Below are 12,123 nucleotides of genomic sequence, written 5' to 3' on the forward strand. Positions count from 1 at the left end.
TTTAAAAGATACCCTACAAATTCATCTTAATAGATTTCTCAAAGGAGTAGGTGAAGACACACAGAAAGTTTGTGAGCTTGGTGGTGGAGACAGTGGCTGAAGGGCCCAAGATGAAAGAAGTTTAGGGCTGGGTGAGTGAGTAAGCAAAAAGGGAGAAATGAGGACACTATAGGACGCTCACTTAATGAGGTTTCCCCTCCATTTCCCCACCATCCCACCCTACCCCAAACAAATCGTCAAACAATAACTTAGGTATTTATTTCATTAGAGAATCAGGTAAACCTCACATTACATGGCCAAGGCCAAAATAATTGTGCACAGTTAGAATGTGTTCAAGAAATCAGCCACAATGTAACCGGATTAGATTTCAACAAGGAGATGACTGTGTTCCTCCAAATAACCTTCATTCAGGAAGATGACATTCCTCCAATATGTGGAAAGACAATAAATGCACTTTCTTCTCTCTGCCACTGAGGAGGAAATTCTCCCTCTTGAGGGACCAACACTATTTCCTTTTTGATGCTCTTTTCCCTTCTCCTTTCTTTGGTTTCTCCTTTCCACGAAGCTTCTTTAGTCGTTTCTGCTCATCCATAAAATCCTGATGCTCATCTCTGAATGAAGAAGGAAAAAATAATTAACCAGTTATTTTTATGAGACTAGAAAAGTACACTGATCTAGCGCTGTTTTCCTGGGTCATTCTGGTTATCAATCTTTGACTTTTACAAGTTCGCCACACGCTCAGCTTGGTGTACAAAAGTATAGGGAGTCCCTATCATAGACATGCAGTGTATTCCAAAAGTTCGCTTATAAGTCCGTTTCCCTTCACAGAAACAATGCCACAAGCTGCAGTGAAATTCCCAGGCCAGCCTATGTAAACCTACATAACAATGACACAACACTAGTGATTACCCCGAATTTCCCTGCAACACTAAGACTAAACACAGAGAGGAGAAGAAGTGGGCATCAGCTTCAATAGCTACACAGAGACCCTGACTGCCCTAGGAACTAGCATCTACTCAGAATGGGGTGAGGTCTAGAGGAAGCTCAGCCTGGCCAACATGGTGAAACCTTAGTGGCAGTAGGTAACTCCCACAAAAAGGCTGCTGGGGAAAGGCTTAGGCAGAAGAAGCCAAATCAAAAGACAGATACTAAAGGAATCAAAGCAGCCAGGACTATGTAAGTATGGGGATGGCACAGAAGTTGATGATTACTTATACTATAAAAAAAAAGTCTACATCTTAAGCCCAGATACCTAAAGAATGGTATGGTGTTTAAACATGTAAGCTCTGGATCCCATGTGAACCTGGGTTCAAATCATGGCTCCACCATTTACTAGATCTGTCACCTTGGATAAGTGGCCTTACCTCCCTGCACCTTAGTTTCCTCACCTGTAAAGTATGGATAATAACAGTGTATGAATCAAATGTAAGAGAAGGGTTTGCTGAGCTTAAATTTTAATTTTCTAGGCTATCCATGAACATCAAGGACAGTATACAACTCTTTGGGATTAGTGGTGAGTGTCCCCAAATAATTCTCAGCAGTGCAGCTGCTGTAATTCTTCTAAAGTATATGTCAGATCATGCTACTCTTGTTCACAGCCCTGCAAATGGTTCCCCATTTCAACCAGAGCAAGTGCCATCGTCCTTACTACGGCCTCACAGCCCCTTGCAACCTGTCTCCAGTCCCACACCCTGTAACCTGCATGCCTCCTGGAAAGGAACACTCCCACCTCAAGGCCTTTGCCGAGCTCTTGCCCCTCTGCCTTGCAAGCTCTTCCCCAAGTCCTACTCGGCTTATTCGCCACCTTCAATCCTCTGCTTAAACCTCGACTCCTTTATGAGGCTGACCCTGACTGTCCTGTTTCATCCTGTAATCTGGCCTCTCCCCACCCACTGCAGGCCCCGTCGGCATTCTGGATCCTGCTCAGCCGGCTCTACTATTTTTTTCCATAGCATGTTCAACTTTGTAACAGATCACATAATTTACTTATTTTTTCCCCCTCTTCTGTCCCTCCCTCATTCTCATCAACCATTGGACAGAAAGATAGCTTTCTGGTGACTCTGTCTCTGTTGATGATACAAGCCGGGCACCTGGTTAACTGAATGGATCAATTGTTTCTGAGAACTGGTGCTTCCCTCCCTCTTTTGCAGGTCTCTGAATAATATTTTCTTTATTGGAGACTGTCTAGTTTCATCCTGCCTGATGCCACAGGAGGCCTAGCATTAAAGGTGTCATTTACCATACCTAGGGACTACATGAAAATAAGTTTTTCTATGGATACTTGAAGTAATTTTTCCCTGTCCCCAAAGATAGCTAAGTCTTTATTCTTCAAACAGAGAGCAGCAGCAAAAAGATAAAATAACTGAATGTGATTTTTTCATGGGTTATAATCTCCTCAGGATACGTGCCTCCCAATATTTTATTTTGGGTTATAATAAAATTAGTTTTTATTTTCTGAGCCCAGACTGATGGCAAGAGAGGTACTCCCAAAGCAATTCCAAACATTCAAAACATGTCATAGATTGTAACCTCTGATATGTTAACCAACCACGTCTATTTTGTTCACTGCTGTTCCCCTAGTGCCATCTTAAGTGCCTGCACCTGGAAGGTACGTAAGAAATAGCCACTGGACAGTGAATGTACCAATCTTTAGCGATTTGGAATGAATGTTATGCTGTACTATTAATTCTATTGTATTAGAATAAATGGTTCCAAATAATTTTAGTATTGTTGCCCAAAGACAAGTCCAATTATAACTTGTTAAATTTTTAAAAAGATGGTATTTTAACTTTGTACAATTATGTACTATTTGAATTCTTTTGTATTGCGCATGTATTAGTTTGGTAATTAAAAAAAATAATTTTTTATTTCTGAGACCAAATCTCGCTCTGTTGCTGGAGTGCAGTGGCACAATCTCAGCTCACTGTAACCTCTGCCTCCTGAGTTCAAGCGATTCTCCTGCCCTCAGCCTCCCAAGTAGCTGGGATTACAGGAATGCACCACCATGCCCAGCTAATTTTTGTATTTTTAGTAGAGATGGGGTTTCACTATGTTGGCCAGGCTGTTCTAGAACTCCTGACCTCAAGTAGTCTGCCCGCCTGGCCTCCCAAAGTGCTGGGATTAAGCTGTGAACTATCGTACCTGGCCAAAAAAATAATTTAATGAAAAGGATCACAAAGGTATTTGATTTTTTTTTTTTTGAGATAGAGTCTTGCTTTGTCGCCCAGGCTGAAGTACAGTGGCATGATCTCAGCTCACTGCAACCTCCTTCTCGTGGGTTCAAGCAATTCTCCTGCCTCAGCCTCCCAAGTAGCTGGAATTACAGGAGTGTGACATCACGCCCAGCTAATTTTTGTATTTTTAGTAGAGATAGCGTTTCACCATGTTGGTCAAGCTAGTCTCAAACTCCTGACCTCAGGTGATCCGCCTGCCTCGGCCTCCCAAAGTGCTGGGATTACAGGCCTGAGACATTGTGCCTGGCCTGATCTTTTTTCTTTTTAGAGACGCATACAGTCCTAAGCACCTACTTCCTAGACATACACACACACACAAACATATGGTGTAAAGAACCTGTGTGATTTACATATTATCCTTAATGGCAAACTATAGCTTATCCAGACCAAATTAATATATCAAAAAGGGTATAAAATAAAAATGCCAGAAGAGAGTAGGAAGAAATGGCAACAAAAATGCCACCAGAAGAGAAAGAAGGCTCCCACATACCAGTTAAGCAGCAGATCAAGTGTGGGTCAGGGATTCCGTTCATCTGACAACAAGAGCCCACTGCCCTGGTGGTGTTTCTGGGGCTTTCTTCCTCAGTACTTAGACCAGTTTTTCTCTGCATCTTTTTTTTTTTTCTCGAGATGGAGTTTCACTGTTGCCAGGCTGGAGTGAAGTGGCATTACCTTGGCTCACTGCAACCTCCACCTCCTGGGTTCAAGCAATTCTCCTGTCTCAGCCTCCTGAGTAGCTGGGACTACAGGCGTGCACCACCACGCCCAGCTAATTTTTGTATTTTTAGTAGAGACGGGGTTTCACCAGGTTGGCCAGGATGGTCTTGATTTCTTGACCTCGTGATCCACCCACCAATCCCTCCCTAAGTGCTAGGATTACAGGCGTGAGCCACCGCGCCCGGCCTCTCGGCATCCTTTTTAGAGTGCTCTTAGATTAACAAATTATTAAACACTTCTCTACAGCTCAGTATCTATTCAACATTAGTCATGTTGTAGACATAATTAAAATATATCTTCCAACAAACATGAATTTCCTTTTTTTTTGGTCTCTCCATTATGGGTATTTTGAAAGAAGCCTTTCTCCTGCAAACTGTACCTTTTGAATTACCTGGGCTCTATTGTAAGAACAAAACTGCAAGGATAGAAAGGCTAAGTTTTTTCCTTTTCTGATCTACTAAAAAAAGGTCTCTCATAGGTCCCTCTTTGTGTTTGTCATCACCTGTAGAGTCCAAGAAATCGGAGTGTCTGCATGAGTTCAGTGTAAGTGTGGTGATTTGGATACCAGTCATAAGTCTCCTTCTTCTTGGCCAAGGGCAGTTCACTAAACAGTTTCACCACTTTCATAGACTTGGAATCAGTAGGCCTGACGACTTCACCAAATAGCCGGGCACTGAGACGAGACATGCGCAAGGCATATTCTGAAAGGGAGGACATTTCTTGAGTGGCAAGGAGTTAGAGTTCCTATAGAAAATGAGAAGAAAGATAAACAGGTTAGGGTAAGAAATTCTGAGATTAGCTAATGAATACTTTAGAAAATGCAAACACAGCAAGCCGCTCATGGATCAGTGCCGTGTTGGCAGGATATGCCTAGGAGTGGAGAAGTATCCACAGGCCAAATGGCTATTTCCTTTTCATGCTTTACAGCTGCGATTTTTACATTTTGTGTTTACATGCTATTACTTCCTTGCTGTATTGCCTCCTTTACAACCAACTATTTTGTGATTCACCAGGTTATTTACTGACAGTCAGTTTACCTATTTGTAGGCTGGGGATGAAGAAGACAGGGAAACAAGTTATCCTAGTCCAGCATTATTATACCTTCAGAAAACACCCACCTAAGCAATCCGCAACGTTAATATGCTGACTGCTTGCCATCAAAAGGTGTAATCATGGCAGAGACATAATTATGCTGTTGTCTTTATTATCAGTCCTTTGAACACTGTTCTCCTCAAGGGCTCCAGAAGGCTCTGAGAGCTGCTAATGAGTTATGAGGTCATTTGGCTTCTAGGTTACTGAACTGAATTTTGCCTAGAGACTGAGAGCCATTTGGGAAAAACAAACAGACAGTAGCCCTATAGAAATAAATCCAATAGCTCAAAAGATTCATTTTCTTACTAAATAGAAGGCACGTATGAATTGTGAGGTTACTTGCTGTATCTTCCATCTTATACATTCTGCTTTAATGCAGACTAGCTAAGTTCTTATCAGCGGAAAACAGTAGCTTTTTCTTCAGAGGCGCACAACACTGAAATAGGTATAAGAATGATATCCACGATATGAACAAATTACAGCTAATAGACATAAAAAACTATACAGGGGATACATAAAAATCAAGAAAGCTGCTGGTGGAATAACTATCTCAACTCAGTTTAGACCAGACGTAGGGGTTATTGTTGGCAGAATATGCCAATTTATGAGAAAGTTTAGTAGTGAGATGAGAATCTTCGCTGACTCAGAGACTATCCTGGGAAACAGTTCAGCTGAGATGAAAAGGTGCTGATATTCAAGCAGGAAAAAGGCACAAACCTTGAAAAACCAATGGGAGAAATGTACCAAAAAACCCTCCTACATAAGAATGGTGCCAAGTGAATTTCAAAATAGTTCTTGCAAGAAAACAAACCGTGTTTAAATTAAGGAAGTTTCAATGCCTATTTCTTTTTTTTTGAGATGGAGCCTCGCTCTGTCGCCCAGGCTGGAGTGCAGTGGCCGATCTCAGCTCACTGCAAGCTCCGCCTCCCGGGTTTACACCATTCTCCTGCCTCAGCCTCCCGAGTAGCTGGGACTACAGGCGACCGCCACCTCGCCTGGCTAGTTTTTTTCTTATTTTTTAGTAGAGACAGGGTTTCACCGTGTTAGCCAGGATGGTCTCGATCTCCTGACCTCGTGATCCGCCCGCCTCGGCCTCCCAAAGTGCTGGGATTACAGGCTTGAGCCACCGCGCCCGGCCTCAATGCCTATTTCAAGATCCATTAACAGAGGAGGCTGGCCATGGTAGCTCATGCCTATAAACCCATACTTTGAGAGGCTGAGATGGGAGGATTGCTTGAGGCCAGGACTTCAAGACCAGCCGAGGCAACATGGCAAAACCTTGTTTTTACAGAAAAAAAAAGAAAAGAAAAGAAGAAAATCAGTCTGGTATGGTAGTGCACACCGGTAGTTCCAGCTACTTGTGGAGTCTGAGGAGGGGCATCGCTTGAGCACAGGAGTTTGAGGTTACACTGAGTTATGATTGCACCACTGTACTCTAGCCTGAGTGACAGCGCAAGATTGTGCATCAAAAAAAAAAAAAAAAAAAAAAAAAAGCAGAGGCTGATCTCAAACCAACTGTCAACCTCAAAACCATTCAGAACACCCACCAAGCAATCTTCGGTCAATAGTGCCACCTGAAGGCTGGCAATGGTAGAACTGTCAGATCCAACGCCCACCCCTCCCTTCCCACCATCTGCAGCCTGTTCTTCCTTTTCCATTCAGCATTCTCAGTTTCCTGATTCACTTCTTTCCCAACTCTGGTTGGGGGTGGGATTGTTAGGACTAGGGTTATAGTCTCAAGGTGAAAAAAAGTCATTTAACAGTTTAATGTATAAACAAACCAGTGCCATTAACCTCTAAAAAGCCTTGCAAATGTCCAGAAGTCACCTAGTTTCTTTGCATGCTTTTTCTCTTCTTTTGCCCTTTAAAATTATCTTTTTCCAAACATTAGATTAAAAAACAAGTTTCTTCATCAACTTTGTTTTGTTTTGCTTAATTACCATTGTGTCATCGGAATAGATTTCTGCTGTAATTGCAGAGTTTTTCCACAGTATCTGTAAGCTGGTCTGGGAACTACCAGTTTGTTCCAGTGTTTTCAGGCCTCTGTTCTGAACTCCAAGTCCCTTCGTTTGTAAATGAAGAGGCAACAGGGATTCCTGAGGCCTAGGTTTGACTACTGGCTTTGTCACTTAATCCTCCGGTTGTTGTGAACCATTACTCATCCTCTCTAAACCTGAGTTTCCTTTTCTGAAAACAAAGCTTGCAGGACTAGTGGGAAAATGAGTAACAGCGGCACTCAGTAGAAATGGTAACTTACAAAAAAGAACGAGCCCAGAACTGTAAGTTTGGTTTTCATACGTTCTACATAGACACATTTATTTATTCCTTGTTCTTAATCATGTTAAAAAAAAAAAAAAAAGAGAGAGACAGACAGATACATATTCCATACAGTAAAAACTTCGTGCCTCCCTGGAATGATGACCTCACTTACAAAGACTGACAGAGAAACATAGGGAGAGGACCAGCACCTTGGTAACTTGCCAAGGTAGCCAGGAGGAGGAAGGGACTCAGGGGGACAGTAGTCACTGAAGCAATCACAGGATGCTGCTGTTATCTCCATGCCCATTTTGGAATGTGGCAAATTACTGGGATACATAACTTGTAAGTAAAAAGGTCACATTAGAATCGGCTGGAACATGGTTATATCATAAAATCCAAGTCCTAAAATTTTATGACAGAGAAAGGGAATAAGCCTCTTCAAACCTAAATCCCTTACTAGAAACAAAGGCCCAGGCTTGCTAAACAGGAGGAAACGGAAAGTGCTTTTAACAGTTACCAATGACACTGCTTTGTTGTTTCCTTCCACAGTGCACAGACACATGTCTCTCACGAAGAATGACAGGGGAGCTTTTCTTACAATGTGCATATCAATTACATTTTGATTCACATGAAGCCATTCTCAGGGAGTACAAAACAAGCCACTTTAAGTATTACCTTCCTTAAAATGTGAACTAAAGAAAACTGTACTATCATGAAATAAGTTAACTGGAACTGAAAATGCTAAGCAAAAACAAGTTACTCAAATGTGCTGAGCAAAACAAATTAAGCTCACATGAGAAGAAAATTCCCATATTTTTACTTTGGCATAAAAGGGCAAACTTCTTTGATCTTTTTGATAGGTCTCATGCATTTAAAAGGTTATTTCAATAAGTGGCTTTGTATTAGGTTTGCCTTTTCTCTTTGAAAGGTAAAGATGAAGTGCAAGAGTTCTTAACCTGGATGTGTTTTGAAAACAGTGGAAGTGTAAATCTGTATGCTGATATGTGTATGTACGTGTGTCTGTAAATCGTTCTGGGAGAGAGCTTTCTCCAGTTTCCCAGAAACCACTGGTTAGCAGAACGTACCAGCTGCACAATAATCTCGCCTCTGCCTTTTAATGGTCACGTCGTTTTTAAATGGTGTTTATTCTCTGCCAGGTTCTCTCATCGACCACACGAGGACAGTCATACTACCTGCGATGTGAAGCTAACATACAACATTCACGGCACAGTGCCTACCCTAATAACCATCAGGATCCAAGGAACTCACAGTGTACACACGTTGTCATAGAAACAATCTAAACATAAAAACAATCTCAACAGAATACTTTAAAAAAAAAAGCCCGGTACCGATTATTTTACGGAGTCACAGAGGCATCAACGGCACTGAAAGTGTATTAGCTGCATTCAGTTCAGCAAGAACAATCTTCGACTCCCTCCACCTGACTCGATCATGCCTGACTGTGATGGGAGCTGTAGTAGTGTCAAGTTAACCGACGTTTGACTCGGGAGCGCATTTCACAAACATTTTTCTTAAATATCACCTTACCGTATTTTTCTTACGGTGGTTACAAAATTAATCTGCAGCCCACCACCCAAAGCTACGGTGCAGAAGGCCGTGTGGCGAGCAGAGAAACTGAGCCTTCTACTGTTAACCCATCTGGAAGAGAGTAACTGCGCCTGAGAGGAAATTACAGTAGCGGAAACGCGGGTATCCTACGTTTAAGAAATCCCCCAACTGACGCAGGAAAAGGCCGAGTTATTTGTGTGATGCACGTGAACCGCCCGAACTGATCACTAATAAATGGATTCGCCCTATTCCTGGCGACTCTACAAGGTTGGAGACCCCCGTAGACCTCTACAGTCATCTCCCCTCGCTGCAGACCCCCAAAGATCACTGACAGCCTTACCTGGACCTGACCTTCCTCACCCACGCGCCCTCGTCCCGGAAGGCCCGCCCCCTACCCGGCTCCAAACTCGCGCAGGCAACTATTACGGGAGCAGTAGAGAAACAGAAGCTTGGCGGCTAGAGCGGAGGCCTAGTGGACCCGGAGTTACTGGCTCCCCCTCCTGAGGCCTCCGAGGTGTACCTGGCGCCTGCGCAGTGAGGCTAGCGCCGCCGCCTGTGCAGAGGACCCGCTGGGGAGAGTTAGGGAGGTCTGGCTCTCTGGAAGGGCTTGCGGGGTTCGGTAGTATATTTTGTTGGGAATGGCTACAGACCTGCCCCCAAAAGCTCTGAAGCAATGGCGATGCGTGTGCCGTATGCTCTTTCTGACCGACTTTCGGCGCTATCCCCCTCCCCTTCCATCTATCTGCTCATCCTCTAACAGTTAATTAGGCTCACCAGCTGCAAGCCTTCCTTGCTACCCCTACGCTGGGTTAGGGGCACTTTCCCCCATTGACTCAGGAGCTTCTTCAGGGAGTAGGGATGGAACGTTTGTCTCCTCGGTAGTTATCTAGACCTCGCTGGGCAGATAGTAGAAAACACTGTGAGTATTTCACTCCATACTAAATCTGTTTTCAAGCAAGCCACGTCCCATAGGCATTGTATGCAGCACTTACTCAACGTTTGATAGTTTGGGTGAGGAAACAGTACTCGTTTCTGAGCATCGTTGAAGGCATTTTATAAATATTCCAAAATGTACCCTGGAATTAATATCGGCAGTGAGTTGCCTACCTAGTAGTGGATATTGTATTTACACCCTCTTTCCTCCTACAGAATTTACTTTTAAGTTAGAGTTTGACGTCTAATCAATCAATGCTATAGGATTTGCTTTTATCAAGTTAAGTTTTGACATGTTATCAACCTATATCATATAGTAAACAGCCTTATAAATTTGGGTCTAGTGACTACATTTACGTTTACAAAGGGGTAATGAGTATCCTATGCATGGCTGCAGTCCAAAAAAGAAGTCCTAAGGAGCGAAACTCTTGGGGGAAATTTCATCTTGTCTTTTGTACTTGTTTCTGTGGAGTTGGCTTGTTTTTATCTAATGGCTACTTAATCATATAAACAAGAAAACTTCCCTTACGTGTAAGCTGTAAATTTGGTTTAAAGCCAAATTTTAATTGGCTTGAGGCAAGAGCTATTTATATATATATATGTATGTATATTTTATATATATGTGTATATATATTATATATATATTTGCATAAACCTTGTTGGCTTCGTCTTGTATATCCTTCCTGTTTTTCCCTTTTCACGAATGAATTATTGGTGTTATCAATGTTTTGTGAATTGCTGTAAGCTACCATGAATCTTTCTTGAAACATAGCTAGGTATATAGAGTTTCAGGTGACTGTTTAGGTACTTTGCACTATCGCTTTTATTAAATCAATTTCATGGGGTTCGTATTAGTTTCCTGAGGCCGCTATAATAAAATACCACAAACTTGGTGTTGTAGCGCAACTGAAATTTATTCTCTCACATTTTTAGAGACCATTTATTCAAAATCAGCATCACTGGGCCAAAATCAAGATGTTGACAGGGCTGTGTTCCCTCCAGAGACTCTAGGGGAGAATCAGTTCTTTGATTCTTCCAGCTTCTGGTGGCTGCTGGCATTCATTGGCTTGTGGCCACATCACTTTAGACTTCAAGGCCAACATCTTCAAATCTCTGTTCCCTCTTCACATTCCCTTCACCGTGTGTGTCAGAATTCCCATTGCCTCCCTTTTAGGAATGTGTAATTGCATTTAGGATCCACGGAGCTAATCCAAAATACTCTCTGGATATGAAGAGCCTTAATTTAATCACATCTTCAAAGGCCTTTTCCCCGTATCTGGTAACATTTGCAGAATCTGTTATCTTTGGGAACAGTTTCAGCCTGCCACAGGATTGGAAGGAGCAAGCCCTTGAAATTGACCAATCAGAGACTGTCACTGGTCAATAGGAAAATTGGAATGTTAGGGATGGAAAAATGAAATGAATAGAATAAAATTGAACCTTCTATGGATATTAACTTCACCAGACCTTGGCTTACCCATTTACACCTCCAAGATAACACATTTTTGGGAGCAATTTTTATAATCACAGATTGCTCTATAAATCAGATATTGCCTTATATATTTCTGTTTTCTGTAGTCCTATGTTTTCCAATTGTGTGCTGTGAATCATTAGTTGGCTGTGAAATCAATTTAATGAATAGAGAACAGCATTAAAAGAAAGACATTAGGATACAAAATATCAAAATGCATCACATGTAGTAGGGGTAACTTGTTTCATGAAACAATATGTATATGTGCATTGGATCATAATATAACTATATTTCTTGCTGTCGGTTGGGTAAAATGGAAAGCCTCCACTTTAAGTGATTTCATTACTCATCATACTCTTTGGCAAATGTTCTTTGTCATTAGGCAGAGCAAGAATTAAAGCTACATCAACTTCAAGTTCTTATGGTGTGGCATAGTCCAAGAGGCAGGGGAAAATTTATTGCTTTAAGTAAATCAATTTACAGATACCGTATTTTCATAAGTACTCTTTCTTAGCATCATGTAGGTTCTTTTCTACTTCTGCATTTACAACAGTTCTTGGACCTTACAAAAGAAAGGTATATCCCTCTCACCCAAGGTGTGAGGGATATACCTTCCAGGATGACATATGAAAGGAAGATTCAAAATGTTTTGGAGGAAGCTTCCTCTAATGATCAATCAAGGCACTGTCAACCCTTCTTAGGCTTCATGTCCCTTCCCATCTTACATATATTCCACTTAACGGTGAAGTACGACTGTCAGAAATATGGTAGTTGGTTTGTTGTGATTTTCTGAAATCAGATATACTGTGTGAATGTTAGTGGTAAGAGTGACAGTAATTTTCCTTTAAT

General features: G+C 41.9%; 1 protein-coding gene across 2 annotated transcripts; it reads right to left on the reverse strand.

Moving 5' to 3' along the window:
* Positions 1–244: 244 nt before the first annotated feature.
* MRPS33 (mitochondrial ribosomal protein S33) lies at positions 245–9,247 on the reverse strand. 2 transcript variants are annotated; one of them, XM_015135058.3, is made up of 3 exons: positions 9,211–9,247; positions 4,453–4,694; positions 245–611 (listed from the first exon to the last, which is right to left on the reverse strand). In XM_015135058.3, exons 2-3 carry the CDS (start codon positions 4,665–4,667, stop codon positions 506–508), a joined length of 321 nt encoding a protein of 106 aa, XP_014990544.1. In that variant the 5' UTR covers positions 4,668–4,694; positions 9,211–9,247; the 3' UTR covers positions 245–505.
* Positions 9,248–12,123: the final 2,876 nt, after the last annotated feature.

This window comes from Macaca mulatta, chromosome 3 (genome assembly GCF_049350105.2).
Source record: "Macaca mulatta isolate MMU2019108-1 chromosome 3, T2T-MMU8v2.0, whole genome shotgun sequence".
Taxonomy (NCBI): domain Eukaryota; kingdom Metazoa; phylum Chordata; class Mammalia; order Primates; family Cercopithecidae; genus Macaca; species Macaca mulatta.

What these genes read in the sequence shown, in the direction of transcription:
- MRPS33 (XM_015135058.3), bottom strand. Translation starts at nt 4,667, where the DNA reads ATGTCCTCCCTTTCAGAATATGCCTTGCGCATGTCTCGTCTCAGTGCC. An exon ending in CGATTTCTTGGACTCTACAG is followed by an intron (nt 612 to 4,452) that starts GTGATGACAAAC and finishes TTCTTCATTCAG; the next exon opens with AGATGAGCATCAGGATTTTA.